Source organism: Macaca nemestrina, chromosome 2, assembly GCF_043159975.1.
Source record: "Macaca nemestrina isolate mMacNem1 chromosome 2, mMacNem.hap1, whole genome shotgun sequence".
NCBI classification, from domain to species: domain Eukaryota; kingdom Metazoa; phylum Chordata; class Mammalia; order Primates; family Cercopithecidae; genus Macaca; species Macaca nemestrina.
Window position 1 is genome coordinate 189,539,124 of NC_092126.1, and position 25,676 is coordinate 189,564,799.

A 25,676-nucleotide genomic window follows, 5' to 3' on the forward strand; every position below is an offset into this window, starting at 1 on the left:
ATTGATTATGTCATACTACAGTCATAATATTCCTGTGCCTATAAGATTGAACATTTAGGAGATACTAAAATTTGCACGTGTGTGTGTGTGTGTGTGTGTGTGTGTTTTTACCTCAGATGTAGATGAATGCTCTGAGAACATGTGTGCTCAGCTTTGTGTCAATTACCCTGGAGGGTACACTTGCTACTGTGATGGGAAGAAAGGATTCAAACTTGCCCAGGATCAGAAGAGTTGTGAGGTAAACCTTTTACACTGCTTAACTGCTCCCCTGTTTCCTAAAATGAGAGATCTGCATACGTATTTTCACATAACCGAGTTAAGTAGGAAAACACAGATGTTCTACAACAATTGCTGTAGCTTTAAGCAGGTTATGAGTCATGATTATTTACTAATTATGGCCATGTAAGTCATACATATTGGGGATAATTAGTGGCTGAGTTTAAAAAAAGAGGGTAGAGTCACAGTTTAGAGAGTACTTATCTGTAGCCTGTATATTTATAAAATACAACGTGTGTGTTTACTTAAGAAATCAAGAAAAGCTGAGTTTAATAGCCCTCATTGTGAAAAAAAAGTCTCCCATAGAAACTTAAGTGAAAACGTTTTCCACTGTCTACTTTTTTGGATTCCACTCTGACTAGTTTGATCATGTCTTAGGCATGTTAGTGTTTGTAAAGTGCTCATAAAGTTTCAGAGGGTACAAGTGCAGTTTTAACGTACACTTTTAACGATTTCTAGGATTTAGTGGGGTTTAAGTATATCATAATTCAGAGAGGTTGATTTCCTAATCTGTGTCTCTCAGACTTGCTTTTAGTTACTTAGATTTAATGCATAACTGACCCAGGAATTGAATATTGGGCGTAGGTGCTCGTTTTTATTTCATTGAAATAAATGTCACCATCTGAGCTCTTTTTTTTCCTGCGAGTTTTTTTTGACAAGTAGAGGCAACATTATATATAATTATGAGGCAGACCATAAAAAATGCCTAAATAATGATTTAAGTGTACATACATACTTCTATATCTGTTGCCAAGACAAAGCTGTATATGTCCGGAAAAATGTCACATTTAGTAGTATGCACCCTACCTGGAAATAAGCTAGTTGGCATGTGTAGTAATTTTGGTATGGTACTACTTAATTGAAATGCCATGCTGTGTGAACATCTATTTTGTAATTTAGTCCTTTGTTATTTCTGTATTTGGTGTACTTACATATCACCGTCTGCCTTGAAATAGATTTCTTAAAGTTTTAATGGGAAACAAAATGTTATTTCTGGGCCTATATTTAATACAGTGCTATGTACGTAATTCTCCTCAAGATATCCTCATATGTGCTCAATCATTTATACATTAAAAGCTTTTCATTTTAATGTTTGTTTTCACTCTTAGAAGAAAATACTTGATACCATATGTGATGACTTTAAATAATCTTCTTGTAAATTCCTTGGAGACTATGAGATCTTAATTTATATTTATTTCCTTCATGTTTTCCAGTGTTCCCTTTACTATCTAGATAGCACATTCTTACTCAGAAACCTTTTGCTTAATAAATGAATGAGTGAATGTATGAGGTGTTGTTTATTGGTACATTAATTCTTACACCTATTTCTGACTTCAAATAAAAATAATTTTCAGACATAATTCATGGAAGATATTATACCTGACAGTTAAAGAAATATATATTGGTTTTGGAAGAATTTGTGTTTAGGACTAAAAGTTGCAAAAGAAGTATTAAAGACAAAGATCTAAAACCGTGCACTTTGAACGAGACTTTTAAACCCACGTATTCTTTATAGATAGACTGTACGAGGAAATGGAAGATATGTCTTTATTATTACCCAAAATATTCTTAATTATTTTAGTGTGTTACAGATGATACATTAGTAACCAAACAAAAATGCATGGCCTCACACAAACATTCAGCACTAACCTATGCATTTTGATTTTCTTGTTGTTTATTTGGTTTCTTTTATTCCAGGCTGTTTCAGTGTGCCTTCCCTTGAACCTTGACACAAAGTATGAATTACTTTACTTGGCGGAACAGTTTGCAGGGGTTGTTTTATATTTAAAATTTCGTTTGCCAGAAATCAGCAGGTGAGGAACCACTAGCAATGATAATTTCTAGAGGTTAAGCAGATGAGGGCAGGAGAAAAGTGGCTGAAAAGGTTTGAAATGTGTAAAATTGTATTACCTATCAGATAATGTAGTCATATTACCGATCAGATGATTTGGGGAGCCCTAAAGTTAATTTATTCCTTCACACATATAATTTTCATGCTAAAACCTTTTTGAGTCATTCTAGGCTGACTTTCCCCAATTAACATTTTACCTTATTCCATATTCTTCCTTTTGTAGAAAGTGCATATTTACTAAGAAGCTGGGAACATAGATTTAATGTACTTGTGAAATTTCCATTACTCTTTACACATGTTATTAAATGAAGTAATAAAAAATACTCAGTATTGCTTTTAGAATATCATTATGTTCAAAATTATTAAGGAAAAAATTTAAACTTGCTTAAGTGGCATTTTAAAGACATACATTGCATAATTTTAGTTGGCTATCTAAATACTTTATCCATTATTATTGTAGTTATATTGAGTTCAGAAATGAAATAATTGATTATGTTTTTTAGTCTTGATTCCACTTTATTTTTATAGCAATGTTTAGATCCAATTTTTATTTTATTTTATTTTTGTTTTTTAACTTATTTTTGAGACAGAGTCTTGCTCTGTTACCCAGGCTGGAGTGCAGTGGCACAGTCTTGGCTCACTGCAACCTCTGCCTCCCAGGTCAAGCAATTCTCCTGCCTCAGCCTCCTGAGTAGCTAGGACTACAGGCATGAGCCACCACACCCAGCTAATTTTTGTATTTTTGGTAAAGAGAGAGTTTCACCATGTTGCCCAGGCTGGTCTTGAACTCCTGACCTCAAGTGATCACCCCAGGTGATCTGCCATAATTGTACTTTAGTTATCAGATTTTCTCAGAAGCATACATTGCTGGAAGTAGGAGAAAGAAATTGGAATTTTTTTGGAATAATGAGAAGGAAAAATACTTGAGACAGAGTATATAGTTCAAATTTTAAAATATTTTAATTAAATAAGCTTGCATGTTTAGAATTTGATGTCAGATGCATGAATGATTACTCATTAAATAACTAAATTCATAGACATTATTAAAAACATTGAAAATTATTCTAAGATCAATAACTTATATAAACACTTAAGCAACTGTGCTCCTTCCATGCTTTATTTCTCCCAATAAGTGATTTTTTTTTCCTTTGACATCACAGAGCAAGTAATATCTTCTAATGATAGAGATTGGAGAAAACCCTTTCCTGCTCTGAGAATAATAAGGATGAGAGAGAAAAATATTAGTTGTAGTAAATAACACTTTTAGGAATACAATTGATCCTCCATATCCTTGAGTTCCTCATCTGTGGATTTAACCAACCTCAGGTCGATAATATTCAGAAAAAAAACCACGATAAATATTGACAATACAATACAAAATAATACAAATAAAACACAATACAGTATGACAACTATTTACATACCATTTACATTGTATCAAGTATTATACATAATCTAGAGATGACTTGAAGTACGTGGGAGGATGTGCATAATATGCAAGTACTATGCCATTTTATATAAGGGACTCGAGCATTTGTGGATATTGATACCATCCCGGGGTCCTGGAGCCAATCTCCCATGTATACATAGGGATGACTGTGTTCATTTCTCACTGACGATTCACAGTAGTTTATTCTCTAACATTGGATTGGAATTGGCCAAATTATTTTTTCCAGAATTTATTATTTATTTATTTTAAACTTTTCATTGAAATATAAAGTATGTACAGAAATGTACACATTAGATTAAATGTACAGCTTGATGAATTTTTATAAACTGCTACCTGTGTGATCAACACAAAGAATAACTAGTGCTTTTATTTATTTTTGCTAATTTCTTTACATCAGTTTCTCATGATCAAATACTTTCCCTACATAAATGTCAACAAATTCACTCTGTTTTCCAGTTTACCATGCTTGTGAAAAAGAATGAATTGTTCCCCATTGTAATGAATCACTATGTTGATGATATATTCCAGAAACAAAATATGCAGAGCATGACTCTTTGAAATATGATTTTAGCCTGATTTTACAAAGAAAAGGAAGTTATCTCCATAATAGACTCAACTGCTGGAAGATCTTGAGCATACACAGATTTGGATTTTGGCAAGATAATATCGTTTCACATCCGCAAAATGCTCAGATAGTTATGAAAGAGGATAGAAGTCCTTATTGCAAGCAAAACTATTCTTTTTTATATAATCTGAGTTCAGTAAGTTCCTACTACATTGTTATCCATCCAGCATACTTTACTCCACATTTTACCTCTTTTTAGCATTTCTTTAGAATTCTAAAGATGAAAACATTTATTTTGTCACCTTTTCTTTGTTCCATTTGAGGGAGATCTGTGCCCCATTGCAAATGGTGCCTCTATTACTATTACTCTTATATTGCAGTAAGAGTATGGGATCTGTCCTGCCTAATTTAGCAATTATCTGAAGTCCAGACTCTTTAACTTAAATTGCCTGTATTTTAACTTAGGTGACTAATAGTTATACATCTATTGTTCCTTTTCCCTGTTCGTCTTTCGTCAATCGTTTGGATTTGCTAGTCCCTTGGAAACTTCAATGCTGATTCTCATTGAAGTGTTTTAAGGATACTGAATCAACACATGTTATTTTACGTCCTGCATCCTAAGATTTTTCTCCCCTGTAATAGCTACATATATGTCTAGAGTCTTAATAGCAGCAGATGTTGCCAGCACTCAGATACCCCCAAACACATGGGTAGACTGTATCTTTTAAGTTTTCCTTCTGTGTATTCTACTAGAGTGACTTATTTTAGGAAAGCTAATAGATATATTTTAAGTTTTTAAATTTTACCTTTCTTACCACACACGAAGGCTTAATGATGTCTGTAGTCATCCATATGCCATCTTGTAGATCTCCATGAGTGATTCCTGACAGGTGAAATTATAGGGAAAATATGTCTTTTGATGAAGAAACCAACGATGAAATTGTAACACATTTTATGATCACTTATGGATGCAGCAAAAACAAAAACACAAACAACCTACCACTTCTTAATGTTAGATTATGTAGTGTATAAAAGGCTCCAGGAGAGAGATAGTATGCCTGATACTTATACATGTGTATTAATTCCAGCATTTGGAAGGTGCTTTCAAAACATATGCCAAACAAAGATGACAAATTACCAAAGCATCTGTTCTCTGGGGAAAAGATTCCAAGAATAAGCAAGAAAATATAATAACTTAATTTTAAACATACATGGAGCCAGAGATAATACATGAGCCATCTAATTCTGCCCTTCTCTTTTATTAATTCCAGAAAATGAAAGAAATAGTTGACTCTTTGTCCGTGTTACTGTTTGTCAGTATAAGAAATAAAGAAAAATGCATTGAGCTTTCTGTATTTCTACTCTTAAGGATCCCTCTTTGTCCATTTTTTAGATTTTCAGCAGAATTTGATTTCCGGACATACGATTCACAAGGCGTGATACTGTATGCAGAATCTATCGATCACTCAGCATGGCTCCTGATTGCACTTCGTGGTGGAAAGATTGAAGTTCAGCTTAAGAATGAACATACATCCAAAATCACAACTGGAGGTGACATTATTAATAACGGTCTATGGAATATGGTATGTTTGCAGATTTCATCAATATCTTCCCACTTTGATGCAGTTTGTATAAAATCATAATTTATTTTTATAGTGATACCAAACCAAAATGGGTTTGGAGTTATCTGATGCTATAGGAGGTATATTCTACATACTGTAAATCCCTGGAACATCCTGAGTAATAATATTCTCACTTAATATATTAGAAGCATTGTTTTTAGTTATTTGCTTGAACTACTCTGTCTTTAACTTTTTACCTTTTTTAGCGGCTGATTGATGAACAATGGTGTTAGGGATTATTAGGTGGCCTAACAGTTTTTTTTTTTTTTTTTTTTTTTTTTTGACACGGAGTTTTGCTCTTGTTGCCCAGACTGGAGTGCAATGGCACAATCTCGGCTCACTGCAACCTCCGCCTCCTGGGTTCAAGTGATTCTCCTGTTTCAGCCTCCCGAGTAGCTGGGATTACAGGCATGCACCACCATGCCTGGCTAATTTTGTGTTTTTAGTAGAAACGGGGTTTCTCCATGTTGGTCCAGCTGGTCTTGAACTCCTGACCTCAGGTGACCTGCCCGCCTTGGCCTCCCAAAGTCCTGGGATTACAGATGTGAGCCACTGCGCCCAGCGTTTTTTTTTTTTTTTTTCTGAGACAGAGTCTTACTCTGTCACCCAGGCTGGAGTGCAGTAGCATGGTCTTGGCTCACTGCAACCTCCACCTCCTTTGTTCAAGCGATTCTTGTGCCTCAGCCTCCTGAGTAGCTGGGATCACAGGTGTGCAATAGCACACCTGGCTAATTTTTATAATTTTAGTATAGACAGGGTTTCACCATGTTGGCCAGACTGGTCTCAAACTCCTGGCCTCAAGCTATTTGCCCACTTCGGCCTCCCAAAGTGCTGGGATTACAAGAGTGAACAACTGCACTCGGCCAGCATAACAATTTGTGCAAAGACACCATTGATCAAGGAAAACTCTCCTCAACTGTCGATAATATGTTTTAAATTAAGGAGAAATAAACATAGTAACAAATTCAAAAAGGTAATTCAAATTCAAATATAAGCAGATAAATAAGTAATCCTTTTAAAAAAAATAGACACAGGGCCTTGCTATGCTGCCCAGGCTGGTCTTGAACTCAAGGAATCCTCCTCCCACTTTGGCTTCCCAAAATGCTAGGATTACAGGCATGAGCCATTGTACCAGACCTAGTAATCAGTTTTTGTGCAAACAATATACAGTAGCAGGTACCAGTGTGCTTAGAAATTAGCATTTTAGGCTGGGTGCAGTGGCTCACACCTGTAATCCCAGCACTTTGGGAAGTCAAGGTGGGTGGATCACCTGAGGTCAGGAGTTCGAGAGGAGCCTGACCAACATGGTGAAACCTCATCTCTACTAAAAATACAAAAATTAGTCAGGCGTGGTGGCGCGCACCTGCAGTCCCAGCAGGAGAATCACTTAAACTCAGGAAGTGGAGGTTGCAGGGAGATCACGCAGCTGCACTCCAGCCTGGGTGACAAAGGAAGACTCTGTGTCGAAAAAGAAAGAAAAGGAGAGGAGAGGAGAGGAAAGGAAGAGATTAGCATTTTAATTTAACCCTACATATAGCCTTTATTCTAATGATCAAGAATAGCACTTTAATCAACTGGATTAAAGTGAGACTTTTCTGAAGGGATTACTGCTAGTTGATAGTGGGGAGAAGTCTTTTCTGAAGTAGAGAGTCATTGCTGCCATCAGCAGAGGATAGCTGAGAGAAGATTGGCTTCACCTTAGAATGTGGTGCACAAAAGAAACATCTTTTATGCCTAGAGGAGCTGGCAAGAAGTTTGTGCTGATCTCGATTTATTTATTTATGCTATTTATTTATTTATCATCACTATTATTATTATTTTGAGACGGAGTCTTGCTCTGTCACCCAGGCTGGAGTGCAGTGGCATGATCTTGGCTCACTGCAACTTCCACCTCCTGGGTTCAAGCAATTCTCCTGTCTCAGCCTCTTGAGTAGCTGGGACTATCGGTACCTGACACCATGTCTGGGTAGTTTTTGTATTTTTAGTAGAGATGGGTTTCACCGTTTTGACCAGGCTGGTCCAGAACTTCTGACCTCAGGTGATCAGCTCTCCTCAGCCTCCCAAAATGCAGGGATTACAGGTGTGAGCCACTACACCCAGACAAGAAGTTTGTATTGAGAAGCCATGTGAGGTCATCACTAAATTATTTTGGTCTTTCAGTTATGCAGACATGCACTCATTTATTCAATAAGCTTTTAGTGAGTGCTTTCGATGCTAAGTTCCCGAGTTCAAGGCATTAGAACTATAGCATATCGGGGGAACCTGCCCCCAATATTTCAACATAGGTTCTTTCTATTTTCCATAAGTGTCAGCCAGCTGAGAAATAAAGAGAAAGAGTACAAAGAGAGGAATTTTACAGCTGGGCCTCCGGGGGTGACATCACATATCGGTAGGATCGTGATGCCCACCGGAGCTACAAAACCAGCAAGTTTTTATTAAGGATTTCAAAAGGGGAGGGGGTGTAACAACAGGGAGTAGGTCACAAAGATCACATGCTTCAAAGGGCAAAAAGGAGAATAAAGATTATATGCTTCTGAGGAAACAGGACAAGGGCAAAATCAGAAACTCCTGATAAGGGCCCAACAAAGATCACAAGGCAAAGGGCAAAAGCAGAGTTACTGATAAGGGTCTATGTTCAGCAGTGCACGTATTGTCTTGATAAACATCTTAAACAACAAAAAACAGGGTTCAAGGGCAGAGAACCGGTCTGACCTCAAATTTGCCAGGGTGGGGTTTTTTCCCCACCCTAATAAGCCTGAGGGTACTGCAGGAGACCAGGGTATATTTCAGTCCTTATTTCAATTGCATAAGACAGACACTCCCAGAGTGGCAATTTATAGACTTCCCCCAGGAATGTATTCCTTCCCCAGGGTATTAATTATTAATATTCCTTGCTATGAAAAGAATTTAGCGATATCTTCCCTACTTGCATGTCCATTTATAGGCTGTCTGCAAGAAGAAAAATATGGCTCTATTTTACCCGACCCCGCAGGCAGTCAGACCTCATGGTTGTCTTCCCTTGTTCCCTAAAATCACTGTTATTCTGTTCTTTTTCAAGGTGCACTGATTTCATATTGTTCAAACACACATTTTACAATCAACTTGTACAGTTAACACAATTGTGGTCCTGAGGTGACATACATTCTCAGCTTATGAAGATAACAGGATTATGAGATTAAAGTAAGACAGGTGTAAGAAATTATAAGAGTATTATTTGAGAACTGATAAATGTCCATGAAATCTTCACAATTTATGTTCCTCTGCCACGGCTCCAGTCAGTCCCTCTGTTCGGGGTCCCTGACTTCCTGCAACAATAGCAAGAGATTTTCCTCGCTCTAGAGCTTAGTACCTCACAGATAAGTAGCTGATGCTTCTTTGGGAAATAATATAATGTAACAGGAAATATATTACAGTAGAGGTATGAACAAAGCACACTTGGGCAAATGTGGTGAATTTATAAATGATTATAAATTATTATCTTTGATTATGAATCTAATATTAATCTTATCTTTGATTATGAGTCTAATATTAGGAATTTTAATTGTAAATGTATCATAATTCATTCAGCAAACTATTTATTGGCACTTCTATGTGCTAATCCTTATTCTAGGTGGTAAAGATACAACAGCAAAAAAAAAAAAGTCAGTGCTCTTACGCAGCTTGCATTCTAGTGGTGAGATGCAAACAACAAATGCATGAAAAAATAAATATGCCAGATAGTTACTCCTGTTATAAGGAAAAAGAAAAGCCAGGCAAGGACATAGAGAGTGATGGTAGTTAGTATACATATAGAATCAGGAAAGGCATCTCTGATTAGATTAGATCTGAGTCGAAACTTAAGAGCACATGTCGTGAGAAATACATGAGGGAATATAAAATGATTCTGCACCATGTGAACAGCAAGTAGAGAGTTTCTTGGAATAGGATGTGTTTGGTATTTGAGGAATAACACAAAGAGTAGTGTAGCAGCAGGGGAGAGTAGTTAGAAAATGAGGTTAGAAATGTGGTCTAGAATAAGATCATCGAGGGCCTTGGGGGCAATGATGAGGATGTGGATTTTATGCTAAATGGAAAGACCCTGGATGGTTTTGAGAAAGGACATGAATCTAATTTGCATTTTAAAAGATAATCCCGATCAGAAGCGGATGACTTTGTGGGAAACAGAAGTGGAGAATGAGAGTAGAACAGGATATGGAGTTAGGAGACTGTTGGAAGAATCCAGCGGAGAGAAGATGGAAGCTTTGACTGGTGTGCTGATGATAAGGGTGGTGAAAAGTGGTCAGATTCTGGATATATTTTTAAAGTTAAGCCTTCAATTCAAATTTTTGAATACTCAGCATAAAGAGGGGTTTTAAGGGCCTGAAACTGTTTGTGTTGACCAGTGGTTCCAAATACTATCTCATCCAATGTCTGAATGCTCCTTTACTATTCTATAATGAAATGTATCAATAATGTAAACTACCTTCACATATACCCAATCAAAACCAATATAATGCTCTCATTATTATATTAATATGGATAAATTAAAGGAAAGTAATTTATAAGAAAATAATATGTATTTCAATATATACATAGTCAACTATAACTACAGCACTTGTCAAAGCTTGCTTCTATGCATAAAGTAAAAGCTACAAATGAAGACTAATGCTGGGGTGTTATATTAGCAACTCAAATACCATTAAGTGCATACATGGTGTTGCCATTGGTATTATTAATTTTCCAAAGTGGTGAGAAGTTCCTGGTAAAGATATGAACGAAACAAATGTCAATCTATCCTTAGTTTTCAAGATTATTACATTCTTGAAAAATGTAATGAATGCTAAAATAGTGCAGCAAGCATTTTGTGTATATGTATACACAAACTCAGATGATTGTAAGCATGAATAGTCCCTACGTGAATACCTAGCAGGGATGTTCAAAAGATTTTAAGCATACTTGATAGTTTATTATTAGTTCTGCATTACTTATTATTGTTAATTCTGCATGACTAGCCTATGTACATAATGCCGATTGTCTATCATCTTGCAGTGCCAGCATGGCCCCTACTCATTGTGACAAATAAAAGTGTTTCCCACCTCCAAATTTTCCAAATGCCCTGGAGTGGAGTCATGGTGTCTCACTTAAAATACTTGCATGGCTACAGGAAAAAGGTCTGGGGCCTGAGCCGTGGGGAGGGGAAGATCCAGCAAAGGAGACTGAGAAGTAGTGGTTAGAGTGTAGAGAGAGAAGCAAGCAGGGTCAGGTGTTGTAGGCTAAGTTAAGAAAGTCTGTAAAGGAGAGAATAGTTGTTCGAATGCTGCTAATTGGCTATATTAAGGAAGGAGTGTTGACCAACTTTAAGTTTGTGTTACTAAATTTATTCTATGTTGGAGGATAGTTTTTCCCTTCCTATCATGGTGTTTTAATATGTTTATTGTCTGGCTTATATTATTAGTTAGTGAGTGAAGAGTTTACACTTTGAGTGCTATGGTTTTACTTGAAGTGATTGCAGCAGTGGTTCTTCAAATTGCCTTTGTGGAAGGAACTTTTATTGTTGTTTCCCCTTACTTGAAACCTTTTTTAAAAACCCAAACTACTCTCAAAATAGGAAAACTTCAATTTAATTTTATGTATTTTTTTCTTATTGCCTCAATCACTTTTGAATTTTAGAGAAAAAATAATTTGTGTGCAATTAACAGAATACTGAACATACTGATTTTTCTGGCTTTATATTAAGAACTTATTTACATTATTGATCTCATATGTGTATTATCAGACAATTGCAAAATAAGACCACTTAAATTTTTCCTAAGATAGAATGGCTCACTTTACAGTTAATTTTCTAGCAGCCTGGGATTGAAAGATACATAATTGGATGTTTAAGCTTAACAGAATACTATTATTTTTTAACTTTAAAATATGGTACGCTTTTAATTTTTGATCAAGTGCTGCCACCCTAAATGTCTTTTTATCACATTTATCATAATTTGACATTCCAAATGAGTTGTAACAAATTAATAATTACATTAAAATGATTACTTTACAAAAGTAGTTTTTGGGAATAATAACAATTTTTAGATCCCAGTATTTCAAATGATATGCAGTAATGCTTGGTTATTTGGTAATTTTTCTTTTTAATTGTAGGTGTCTGTGGAAGAATTAGAACATAGTATTAGCATTAAAATAGCTAAAGAAGCTGTGATGGATATCAATAAACCTGGACCCCTTTTTAAGCCTGAAAATGGATTGCTGGAAACCAAAGTATACTTTGCAGGATTCCCTCGGAAAGTGGAAAGTGAACTCATTAAACCGGTAATGATCCAAGCTGCTGTCATTCATCATGGATGAATTCCTTTTGTCTGTAATAGATTTGAATATGTGTTTTTCTGAGAGTCAATAGAAGTTGTTTTGTTAAGCATACTAAGTGTGACAACTTGAAATGATCATGGAAAAATAACATTAGTAACCCTTGTTATTGTATTAATGAAATAAGAAAATGATATAGTGGTTTTGTGCCCATTTAAATCCCCAGCATAAATCATGAAGTGGATTTCTAAAATTCTCAAGTTAATGCTTGACAATGTTAACACTACAATTCAGTGTTAACATCATGATAATCCATACTCAGTTGTTAAACATATAAATTAATATATTTAAGTCCAAAATTATGCTATTTTGTGAAAGCCAGTCAAAGGACTTTCTCAAGTCTATTTTTAGGACTTAAATGCAAGAGCTAAAGAATACCACATAAGGTGAAATTTATTGTTAAAAAAATACCTCTTTACTGAGGGTACAACTATAGCCTGTCACAAATTGAAATTAGATGTAATAGATATTTTTCTAAGTATAATATTTGTTTAATAGCTATACAATAGGTTTCATGAAAGAGACTAACCACTAACTCTTGAAAGAGTTTTAAAAATTTCGTTTGAAATCACAGACCTGCCCGATACACTTGCTGGTTTAATTTAAATATTTACTATCTTATATCCATCTTTCACTCCTGGCAATTAATAGTTACTTTAACTTTTAAAAGATTTCTGTTATATGATATTAAGCTTGAATTAATTAACCCATGTTGACATGAATATACCTGTTGTCTGAAACTGAGAAATTAAGACACTTTAAAAGTAAAATAAAGTATTCAAAAAGTATCAATCATTTATGAAATGGCTTTTACATGCCTTCAGGCTGGCAGGATGCTTGATGGAGGCTAAAGAATGCAAACACTTTTGTGTCCAAAGAAACTTAGAGTCTTATTGGCAAGACAAACCCATATTGTAAATGCCACTGGAGAAAAACAAGGCCGGGCGTGGTGGCTCACATCTGTAATCCCAGCACTTTGGGAGCTCGATGCGGGTGGATCACTTGAGATCAGGAGTTCAAGACCAACCTAGCCAATGTGGCAAAACTCCATCTCTACTCAAAGTGCGAAAATGAGCCGGGTGTGGTGGCAGGCACCTGTAATCGCAGCGAGTCGGGAGGCTGAGGCAGGAGAATCGCTTGAACCAGGGAGGCAGAGGTTGTAGTCAGCCAAGATCCCGCCACTGCACTCCAGCAAGACTCCGTCTTAATCAAACAAACAAACAAACAAAGAAGACAAACAAGACAGCTTAGAGCCCAGGGCCACAGCTAGAAGCAAATATAGAACTTGAGAGCAGAAAATTTACCACTGGATGATGTAGGAGAGGCAGGTGGGGCTTGAAGTGTTAAAAATCGTTAAGATCCCACTGAGGGCTTGTGATGGTATAAGCTCACTTGTACTGAAAAAGACTGTCCATCTGAAGAATACTTTGAAAAGAAAAACTTAAATAAAATTCAAAATATTTTCAACTATTATTAAAGAAAGGATTTTTTTTCTCTAAATGAAAACCTATACTCATAATCGAGCCACTTGTTTAAGTTTAAAATGCACTCCTTGACTTATATTTTAATTTGCTAGATTAACCCTCGTCTAGATGGATGTATACGAAGCTGGAATTTGATGAAGCAAGGAGCTTCCGGAATAAAGGAAATTATTCAAGAAAAACAAAATAAGCATTGTCTGGTTACTGTAGAGAAGGGCTCTTACTATCCTGGTTCTGGAATTGCTGAATTTCACATAGATTATAGTAAGTAATTTTCCATTTATCTCTATTTTTGTCATTAATGAGTAAATTTATTCATCGACAAACAGTAGCAATTTCTTTGGTAAACATTATCAAGTATCTGCTGTGTGCCCACTCTAGTCTTATGCTTATTCATACTATTATATACCTTTTACAGAAAGTTTTCAGTGTATTGGGAAAAATATAAAGGCATTTGAATGTGCTTGTGTTGTTATTTCAAGTTTATCAGTACAAAGCCTGATTCCTTTTGGGTAAATTCAGTTGAGCTATTTTAAAGTTCACTGATTTCTCACTTGTATGGAGTCTACCAATGAATGCATCAAAAAGATTCATCTTCATTTCCAGCATTTCTATTTGATGCTTTCTTAAAATTTCTACCTCCCTGTTGAAATTCCCTATCTGTTCACACGTGTCTAGTTTATGTACTGAGATTTCAATGTAGTCATCATAATTATTTTAAATTCCCTGTCTCATAGTTCCAACTGTATCATATCTGGGTCTGGTCATTTTGTTTGTTTTGTCCCTTGACCAAGTGTTGTTTTTCTTGCATCTTTGTGTATCATGTAATTTTTGGTTCAGAGTTGGGCATCTTATGTATAATAGTAGAGACTGTGATAAAGAATATTCGCATCTGGAAATGAGCACGTTTCTTTTGCTAGGCTCTTAGTAATGAGATTGAATCAATCTGGTGAAAAGTTGAGCTTCTTAAGTTTTGCTGGTGCCAGGATTACCCTTAATGCACCACGGGTTTCAGATTTTTAAATTTTGTTTTGTTGTATTTTGTTTTTGAGGTGGAGTCTTACTCTGTTGCCCAGCCTGGAGTGCAGTGGTGCGATCTTGGCTCACTGCAACCTCTGCCTCCTGGATTCAAGTGATTCTTCTGCCTCAGCCTCCCAAGTAGCTGGGACGACAGGTGCCCACTACCATGCCTGGCTAATTTTTGAATTTTTAGTAGAGATGAGGTTTCACCATATTGGCCAGGCTGGTCTCGAACTCCTGATCTTCATGATCCAGCCACCTCGGCCTCCCGAAGTGCTGGGATTACAGGTGTGAGCCACCACTCCCAGCCTCAGATTTTTAAAATACTACCTTCTGCTTATAATAAGGGAATGGTTTGCTAGCAAGTTTTTCTCTTTCTTTTCTTTCCTTCTTTTCCTCCTTCCTTTCTTTTCTTTTCTTTCCCGAGTCTCACTCTGTTGCCCAGGCTGGAGTGCAGTGCCACAATCTCAGGTCACCGCAAGCTCCACCTCGCCGCTTCAAGTGATTCTCATGCCTCAGCCTCCTGAGTAGCTGGAATTACAAGGGTGAGCCACCATGCCCTGCTAATTTTTGTTTTTTTGATGGGGTTTCGCCATGTTGGTCAGGCTGGTTTCAAACTCATGACCTTAGGTCATCTGCCTGCCTCAGCTTACCCAAGTACTGGGATTATAGGCTTGAGCCACCATGCCTGGCCTAGAGAGTTTTTCATCATAGCAGCTCAGTTTTATGTATTCCCTCCATAATATGCCTCAAGAAAATGTCTCTCCCACTTGTGTCTCTCAAGTGTCTCGCCCACCCCAGCGGAGTGCTCTTGTTACTTGACATTTGCTAAGATGGCAGAGAAGACGCGGAGGTTGGGGAAGCATTCTGTGTTGTTCTGGTACAAATTCAGTCGTAGGCAGGTGTTGTATCCCTGGGTCTCAGGAGTGTGGAATTCACTCTTTCTCTTCCCTGACTCTCATCAGTAGGGGAGATGTCTAATAATCAGGACTCAAGATGTTTTCCTGCTCCTTCTCCATGATAGATAGCTTTTCTGTTTGTTTTTCCTAATCTGTAGTTGCAGTGAGTCCTCATATGTGTCCTAATGACAAGGTTTGCTGCCTTTCTCCTGGCTTGAAAACTTTGTTGTGTAGAGAAGACCGAGAAGGATCTAGGTGGAGCTTTGTGGCTTCCCTGTAACTGGTGCTGCTTTCAGGACCGTATTAAGAGAGAGGCTTTCTCGGGTCTCCTTCCTCGCACTCTGTTTCTCTTGAGTGTCCAGTAAGGTCTGTGGAGAAGAGCCTGTGAATGAGTATGAATTGTCTTTGTGTCTGCAGTTTCTAGGGCTTCTAAGCTCTTACATCAGCCCCCACTTGGAGTTCAGCAATTAGTTTAAATCTTTACTTAAATTATTTTTAGCAAATTGCATGGCATCTCCTATCTGCCCTGGGTTAGAAAGTGTTCTCATTCTGGCTCTCCTTGGAAACACCTGTCTTTCTTTAGGTTTCTGGTTAGTTTGTTGCCCTGTGACCTCAGCTCTTTGATAGTTCCAAGAGAAGTCGTGATTATGCAGATAATTTGGCTTTTGTTGTTGTCAGGGTAGGGGTAGTACTCTTTCCAATTTTCTACAGCCCAAGTAGAGCAGGGAATCTTACCGTAGTGATCTTATAAATAATACTTCTATGAACATCCTAAAACATACCTCCTTCTACCTTTATGTGATTAATTCTATGGAAGAAAATTTTAGAATTAGGTTATCTCTATCAAAGGTTATGCAAACATATAATTATTAGAGGTTCAATTACATTCTTTTCCAAAAATCTTTTATCAATTAATATTTCTACCAACAGAATGAGAAAGTGTATGCTTGAGTTTCTTTTTTCCAATCTGATAGTTCAAAAATTAAAGTTTATAGAGTTGAATATTAATATTATTTCCCTAATTTCTACTGAACTTGAATATCCTCCCGTATGTTTATTAGCTATTTATACATTCTATTTATTTTACTGAATTCTTTGTCTTTTTTAATAGTTCATTATTTGAGCTACTAACACTTTGAGCATTATAAATTGTTAGCATTAATCTGATATCTCTGCTTTAAGAGATATCATTTTAATTGTGTTTATTTGTAACCTAAAAAGGCGAGGTAAGGTGGCTCACACCTATAATCCCAGAACTTTAGGAGGCTGAGGCGGGCAGATTCCAAAGAGCTAGAGCCCAAGAGTTCAAGACCAGCCTTGGCAACATGGCAAAACCCTGACTTCACAAAAAATACAAAAATTAGCCAAGCCTGATGGCATGCGCCTGTAGTCCCAGCTACTCAGGAGGCTGAGGTGGGAGGATGGCTTGAGCCCAATAGGTTGACGCAGCAGAGAACTGTGATCTTACCACTGCATTCCAGCCTGGATGACAGAGTGACAGCATGTCTCAAAAAAAAAAAAAAAGAAAGAAAGAAAAAAAAGTGTTTACTACATTAATACAAATTTTAAAATTTTATGTAAGTAGGAGGTACAAATGCAGATTTATTACATGTGTGTATTGTGATATATTGTGTAGTGGTGAAATCTGGGCTTTTGGTGTACACATCACCCAAATAGTGAACATGATACCCAATTGGTAATTTTTCAACCCCTGCCCTCCTGCCACTCTCCCATCTTTCGTAGTCTCTTTTTACTACATTTGTTTGTTTGTTTTTGAGATAGGGTCTCTCGCTGTCATCCAGGCTGGAGTGCCGTGGTGCAATCGTGGCTCACTGTAACCTAGACCTTCTGGGCTCAAGCAATCTTCCCGCCTCAGCGTCCCAAGTAGCTAGGACTATAGCCGCATGCCACCATGCCTTGCTAATTTCTATGTTTTGCAGAGACAGAGTCTTCCTATGTTGCTCAGGTCAGTTTTCAAACTCCTCGCCTCAAGTGATCCTCCTGCCTCAGCCTCCCGGTGCTGGTATTACAAGCATGAGCCACTGTGCCCAGCCTTTTTTACTACATTTCTAAGGACAAATTTTACGAAAATGATTTCCCTTTTTCTAACATAAATTAATACAATGCCTAACTGTGTTCTGCATATGAAGGATTTTTTTTTTTAAGTTATAAATAGGGTGAGGATTAAATTAGGATAAAACTAAATCCACAATGATTTGGCCAAAGGAAAAAAATCCCGAAAAGGTAATGAAAATGAGTTACATTGTATCTAAAAAAATTACTTTAATAAGTAATTAATCATTTCATGGATAATTTTTAAGTGATCTACTTTGTAATTAATATTTAATGTTACATTTTAACTTCTGTACATTTGCTTGTTCATTTTAGTTTGAGTTCAATATCCTGTGTTAAATTTACTTATTTCAAGATAAATGTTTAGGTGATAGAAATTCCAATTACCCTGGTTTGAGCATTACACATTGTATGCATTTATCAAATGACATATGTACCCCCAAATATGTACAATTATGATATATCAATAAAAAATTACTTATTTCACAATGATTACATATACACATTCTTTTTTTTTTTTTTTTGGAGACAGAGTCTCACTCTTTTTCCCAGGCTGGAGTGCAGTGACGTGATTTCAGCTCACTGCAACCTCTGCCTCCTGAGTTCAAGCGATTCTCCTGAATCAAGCCTCCCAAGTAGCTGGGACTACAGGTTCACACCACCATGCTCGGCTAATTTTGTGTATTTTTTTTTTCAGTAGAGATGTTTCACCATGTCGCCCAGGCTGGTCTCGAACTCCTGAGCTCAGGCAATTCCAAAGTACTAGGATTACAGGCATGTGCCACTGCACCTGGCCTATATATTTTTTTCTTCTGAGTGGGAATTCCAGGATTATAATAGAACACTTGGTGACATTATATGTGGCTAAGTGGAAGAACATCTTGTCAAAGGAAAATGATTTTCCTTATTCACATTTACCCTTTCAAGGGCTCCATGTGGTATTTGGGCTTTGCTATATGTTATATTATATTACATGAGGAAGACTTCATTCAGATTATGAACTAATATTTTTAGGAATCCAACTACTCCAGAAACATATTAATTCAACAAATATCTATCGAGTGACTGCTGGGGAAACAAAGCAATGATAGAGACATATACCTCCTAGAGCTTGCGCTTTAGTGGGATAGACACTTAACCTAGTAATGAAGAAAGAGAATGTGGAGGATTATGACAAGAGAGTCACGAAACAAGGGTTCCCATTCTGATTTCAAAACTAACTGCTGATGTCAGTGTATTTCTTTAGTATCAAACTATCCAACTCTCCTATGTATATAGATCATATTTATCCTTTGGAGTGATGATGGCAATTGTACCCAGATTTTCCCTCCATGATTACAGAAAAATTGTTGAACTTTCAAATGTGTACTTTGAAATATGACCACTTTGAGAGCATTGGTAAGTGTGCAAGGGAGAAGGAAGAGCTGTTAAAGAGCAAACAGGGAAAATCCGTGATAATCCTTAACACCACATTCCAGAATTCTCTTCTAGGAAGAACGGGAAGATGGGACTCCATTTGAGTGTTTCTTGCCTGCATTAAAAAAAATTTTTTTTTTGTTTTGTTTTGCCTAGGTTATATAGATCATTGAGAAAGGGAACAAAATGTTTAGTATTACACAAGATAGTTTTGAATATTACCCGGACTGTATTAATAATAATTCCTCCTGGTGCACTTTAGGAGTGCATTGATCATATTTCTATTTCATTCTTTTAAATAGATAATGGATCCAATGCTGAGGGTTGGCATATAAATGTGACCTTGAATATTCGTCCATCCATGGGCACTGGTGTTATGCTTGCCTTGGTTTCTAGTAACAACACAGTGCCCTTTGCTGTGTCCTTGGTGGACTCCACCTCTGAAAAATCACAGGTAACTTAACTCTACACCTATATGAGCCTTGTTTTTCTTTTCATTTTTTAAAATGGATATATAGCAGTACTTACCTCAAAGGACTATTTCGAAGATTGAATAAAGTAACTTATGTAAAGTGATTTGGCAGTATTTACCTCAAAGGACTATTTTGAAGATTAAATAACATAACTTATGTAAAGTATTTGGCACAATCTCCAGCACATCATTAAGGACTCAAAAAAATGTCTATTATTGTTACTTTTTTTGCTGGCTTGTTTCCAAGGTCTGAACGAAGAAGTAAGGGGAGGGAGGATTGAAAAACCTACTGCATCTATAGGTAAGATTAGGCAGACTCTCACAGAGGCTGCTTGGAATCATCTGAGTGCATAGAGATCCACCCTTATTAAGAATCCTTTAAGCATCGTGGGAATTAGTCTGTACTGTCAACATAGAAGTGAGTCTAATTACAGTGCACTGTGAGATATTCAGTGCTTAATTATAATGTTTTGTTCTTTCTTACACTCTTAATCTTTTTTCCCAAGAGTAAGTTAGGAAAAAAGAGAGAAAGTTAAAACTGGTCCACTTGGCTTCTTACTGGCAACTCTTATTTGAAATTAGGAGGAAGAACACAAAAAAAACCTTAGATGAAAGGAAATATGAGGGTTATCAGAAGATCTGTATTATTCAGACTTCTATTAGAGGATAATTGCTCTGTCTATGTGTCATCCACAGTGGATTCCAACAAGTTACAGCAAGAAGCTGATGTTTACGCCAAGGCTGGCTTGGATGCTTTCAGTAGATTTTAGAAAGAGACCTATGGTTGAATACTGTCTATTGTAGTAAAACAGGTTATGCTGTTTGCAACTTAACGTATGATTCAGGGAGGAGGATGGGAAGTTTCTGGTGGTTAACCATAAGTAACCTAAAAATATCCTGATGAGTTTTTTTTGTTTGTGTTTTTGTTTTAACCTCCTGTCTTTAAGGAGCTTTCTACATTTGGATTTCATGGGTTTTTTTGTTTGCTAGTTTGTTTTTCTTTGTAAACAAAATTGAATTCCTATCTTCAACACTACGTTCATACAGTGGAGGAGGTTAGCGCATGCCATGTCTTTGATATTTATTTTATCCTTTGAGTGTTTGCCTCCATGATTCTTTCTTTGTATGTCAGATTTCCTTCATAAGGTCTATGTGCAATATTTCATGACCATATTCCAGATACCATTGATCATTCTGGAACATTTTCTTTATTAACCATCTCTTTTAATGAGTTTAAGGATATGGACATGTACAACACAATAACAGATTTCCTCAAGCAACCTGTATTTGCAAAGTATAGTCTTTTCACTTCAAATAGGTATCTTGGATTCCTAAATAAACATTTCTGACTATGGTTTTATTACTTTCCTCTATGCCATATAAGCTACCTGAAGAGATCACACTCAACACATTGAGTAATTTAGGCATAACGGCAGTTTGAAAAGTTCAGCAGAATGAACAGTTTCTTTCTGGAGAATCTTCTGGTAAATGTTCTATAATGTACTGTTGGCAATACCTGGTTTTTCTTTCTCAGGGCCTCTTCACTTATTTTATCCCAAGTCTATAGGATTGCTTGTGTGGCACAAAGAAACCTGTTAGTCCTGCTGACATATGCTTACTAAAGCATTTTACATTTCCCAAGTCTTTTCTTCAACAAAGAGTGATTCAACTCCTTCCCTTTTCATATGTAAACTTGGAAATTAGGAAGGCTCATAAACAGAAAGATATTGCTTAAGACACTCCTGTAGGTTCCGGTTGTTTTACTGAATTTTCAGAAACCAGTATACATTTATATGTTAGCTAAACTTAGAGTTTGTAAAACTAATGTGTATTTTAAAATTTAGTCATAATTATTATGTTAGTGTTATAATAATTAGTAATTTTTCACTTAAATTTAGAGGCTCTATCATACATTTTCTTTCCTTATTGAAATGTAGTTTTTGACTTTCAAAAACTCAAAAGTCACTCTTAAGCAGCATTACTCTTACTCCTTGCTTATGTTGAATCTTTGTTCTTCAGGATATTGTGTTATCTGTTGAAAATACTGTAATATATCGGATACAGGCCCTAAGTCTATGTTCCAATCAACGATCTCATCTGGAATTTAGAGTCAACAGAAACAATCTGGAGTTATTGACACCACTTAAAATAGAAACCATCTCCCAGGAAGAGCTACAAACACAACTTGCCATCTTGGACAAAGCAATGAAAGGAAAAGTGGCCACGTACCTGGGTGGCCTTCCAGGTACTTTTTCTTCAGTTTTAAAAAGTATATTTTAAATCAAATTGATAGTATTTGAAATATATAATTATACTAAAAAAGCATCAGAAGGGAACATAAAATCCAGTACTCATTATTCTTTTTCTAGGGGCTAGTACCGACAGTTTATTGGCATATTTTTGTTTTATTTAGTTTAAAAACGTTAAACTAAGGCTGATCAAGTTTTGCTGCATTTGGCTATCCCAGGCAGAAAGGATATGTTATTTTATTTCGTCGTCACAATAGTCTTATAAGTTCAATATTTGTTTGTATTTATCCAATATTTATTCATCTATTATTAAGTTCATCTTATCATTTATCCAACTTTTTTTTTTTTTGAGACGGAGTCTCGCTGTGTCGCCCAGGCTGGAGTGCAGTGGCGGGATCTCAGCTCACTGCAAGCTCCGCCTCCCGGGTTCCCGCCATTCTCCTGCCTCAGCCTCCCGAGTAGATGGGACTACAGGTGCCACCACGCTCGGCTAGTTTTTTGTATTTCTAGTAGAGACAGGGTTTCACCGTGTTAGCCAGGATGGTCTCCATCTGCTGACCTTGTGATTCGTCTGCCTCCGCCTCCCAAAGTGCTGGGATTACAGGCGTGAGCCACCGCGCCCAGCCCCATTTATCCAGCCTTTATTAAGACCCTGGGTCCCAGGTGCTCACAACATAGTAATAAAAAATCTAGTGGCAGAGGTAGACATTAAACAACTAATTAGGAAAATATCAAAATATTAAAATTGTGATCACTTTCATGAGGGAAAAGTATGGGTTACTTTTAGAACCTGAAAATATGACTTCTCACCTGGTCGTGGGGACCAGAAACAACTGGTCTGAATAATAGACTAAACTATAAATCTGATACTGAAAAGGTTAAATAAATTTAACCAGGTGTGGGAGTGGGGATTGGAGTTATTATGCAAGTACAATGTTCCATGTGTGGGCAGAGTGGAAAGGGATGACACGCTGGAGGAATCTGTAGGATATCAGTATGGTTAAAGCATACTGAGCAAGGGAGACAGTGGTATATAATGAGGCTGTGAACTGGGTGGTTGGATGGATTGTTTGTAGACCGAGTTCAGGGTCATAAGTCTTATAATGAGAGACATGGAACTATTAAAAGTTTTAAACAAGGAAGAAGTATAGCAATATTACAATTTTAAAAAGTCACTCTGCATGCTGGATGGAGATGGATAGGTGGGAGACAAAAGTGGGTTTAATTGAGATGATCTGAGAGCTATTCAGTAGTCCAGATGAGGAAGCAGTGACAATAGTTGCAGTATCTAAACTACCATCAATTGTTGCAAAACAAACGGTCTGGGCATTGTTCAAAGTGCTTCAAATATATCCACTTGTTTAATTTTCAAAATAGTCCAGTGAAGTAAGTGCCATTGTTATCCCCATTTTACAGATGAGGAAACCGAGGAAGCTGCAGGAATAGGGTGATAGCAGTAAAGATGATGGACAGTGAATAGATTGGAGATATGTGTTAGAAACAAAATTAATAGGATTCAATGACTGAAAAACAGACAGGTATAAGGGTGACTTTTAGCTATCTGGCATGAGCAGTTGTGTGGATAGAGATTCCATTTACCAAGATGGGGAAAACTGGAGGAAAAGCAGAGTCATCTTTAACTAAATATTGGAAAATATGAAATTGGCACCAATATTTCACTTTAAATGGAAAAAAAGAGGCAGAAAGTTATTTAGAAGCATTTTCAGATGACATTTGCAATTTATTCTCATAGGGAGAATTCTGAGTTTGATGTCTGGACCTCTGATAACCTTCAATATATTCAATATATTGCTTAAACTGCTCATGGTCTTGATTTCCCATACATGGAAATTGTATCTGGGGTTTTGGGAAATAGAAGTAAATAGGCTTTAAAAGCTATAGATAGATAGATAGATAGATAGATAGATAGATAGATAGATAGATAGATCAATAGAGGTAACATAGATAGATCAATAGAGGTAAGTAGTGAGCATGCCTAATTATTAGGGAGTAAAATTATACTTTAAATGAATGAATTCTATATTGAAATCTATCTACTACCTTATCCATAAGTTAGTTGAATGCAATTTTAGGAAATCAAACCAACAAAGAGTTTAAAAGAAGTAGAATTATCAAAATTTCAGTGGTTTTGGGACTTTGGCAACAGCACTGTGAGGACTAACTTCAGGCAAAATGTCTGGAGAAAATTTGAGAGGAGCTAAATATTGAGGTATTAAGAGTATAAACTGTGGGATGGGTAAATTATTAATTGCATGCAAAGTAGGCATGCTAAATTGCATGTGAAGAATTAAAACCCAAGAGAAATGGATGATTTTGAGTAATTTCGTTCCTCAAAAAATGAATGAATTTGAGTAATTTCTTTTCTCAAAAAAGGAAAAGTGGCAAAATCTATGATATTTAGCCCAACTTGAAAGAGATTCTTAACAAATGCTATGAACTCATAATAATGTGTGAACTTTATTCACTGTCTTGGCAAGTTAGAAGTTGAAAATTTCAAGATTTTTTTTTTTTGGCACGAGGTACTGAAGATGAAGAATAAGGGCTAAAGAATATCCATTGTGAGTTAAGATTAATGGAGAGGAGAAGCCAACAAAGAGGAAGGAAGATTGTTATTTTTAGGAACTCCAAATAGTACATGAAAGTGAATCCTCTATCATGACCTATTGCATGCTCAACAAAAAACTATTTCTTTGGAAAAAATACAGAAATCTGCTTTTATTCCAACAATAATAAAAGAGATATATTGATCATGGCATTTAAAAGAGATTTCCAAGTAGCTATAATTTGGAGTTGAAAAAATGATTTAACAATGCTTAACATATTGCTTAAGTTTAAAAAGAAAATAATATGTTATTTGTATAATAAAAATAGAATATCACAAGAATATGCTTGTTTTACTCTCCCTCAAATGTGTTTAAGTTTAAATGGAGCTAATTGTGTTTATGAAATCCGAGGAACTTGTGACGTGCTGAATTCAATGAAGTACAATAACATGTATATCAGAGTCACTTAATGTATATTTTTGGAATAGAATTTCACTATTAACTTTTCCTTTAGGATTAAAATTTTGCTGGTAATAGGAAGTCTGAATGACTTCTCTCAGTGTAAACAAACAAGATACTAAAAGTCTTGGACTAATAGTCTAATATTCTGCTTTTACAGATGTTCCATTCAGTGCCACACCAGTGAATGCCTTTTATAATGGCTGCATGGAAGTGAATATTAATGGTGTAGAGTTGGATCTGGATGAAGCCATTTCTAAACATAATGATATTAGAGCTCACTCATGTCCATCAGTTTGGAAAAAGACAAAGAATTCTTAAGCCATCTTTTCTCTGCTGATAATACCTTTTCCTTGTGTGTAATTATACTTACGTTTCAATAACAGCTGAAAGGTTTTATTTACAATGTGCAGTCTTTGATTATTTTTAAAAGGTCCTTTGTCAAGGAAAAAAATTCTGTTGTGATGTAAATCACAGTAAAGAAATTCTTACTTCTTTTGCTATCTAAGAATAGTGAAAAATAACAACTTTAAATTTGAATTTTTTTCCTACAAATGACAGTTTCAATTTTTGTTCATAAAACTAAATTTTATCATCATGAACTACTGTCTAAATACCTATTTTTTTTTTTTCAGAAAGCTAGGAAGTAAGCTCAAACAAAAGTACATGTAATTAAATACTATTGTTCATAGGCAGATACTATTTTGTTTTTTTGTTTTTTTCCTGATGAAGGCAGAAGAGATGGTGGTCTATTACATATGAATGGAATGGAGTGTCCTAATGCCTTATTTCAAAACAATTCCTCAGGGGGACCAGCTTTGGCTTCATCTTTCTCTTGCGTGGCTTCACATTTAAATCAGTATCTTTACTGAATTAGAAAACAAGTGGAACAAACTTTCCTGAGAGCACACAGGAATCTTACTTCTTAGGAGC

General features: G+C 36.2%; 1 protein-coding gene across 2 annotated transcripts in view; it reads left to right on the plus strand.

Annotated features, from left to right (window-relative positions):
- LOC105477418 (protein S) overlaps positions 1–25,149 on the plus strand; it is a 100,114-nt gene extending 74,965 nt beyond the window's left edge. For both annotated transcript variants that reach the window (XM_071092553.1, XM_071092554.1), the window contains exons 8-15: positions 117–238; positions 1,975–2,090; positions 5,537–5,726; positions 11,889–12,056; positions 13,687–13,855; positions 19,302–19,453; positions 21,491–21,716; positions 24,904–25,149. In XM_071092553.1, the coding sequence (XP_070948654.1) occupies positions 117–238; positions 1,975–2,090; positions 5,537–5,726; positions 11,889–12,056; positions 13,687–13,855; positions 19,302–19,453; positions 21,491–21,716; positions 24,904–25,064 (1,304 nt within the window). In that variant the 3' untranslated portion in view covers positions 25,065–25,149. The remainder of the gene's footprint in view (positions 1–116; positions 239–1,974; positions 2,091–5,536; positions 5,727–11,888; positions 12,057–13,686; positions 13,856–19,301; positions 19,454–21,490; positions 21,717–24,903) is intronic.
- The last annotated feature ends 527 nt before the right edge of the window (positions 25,150–25,676 follow it).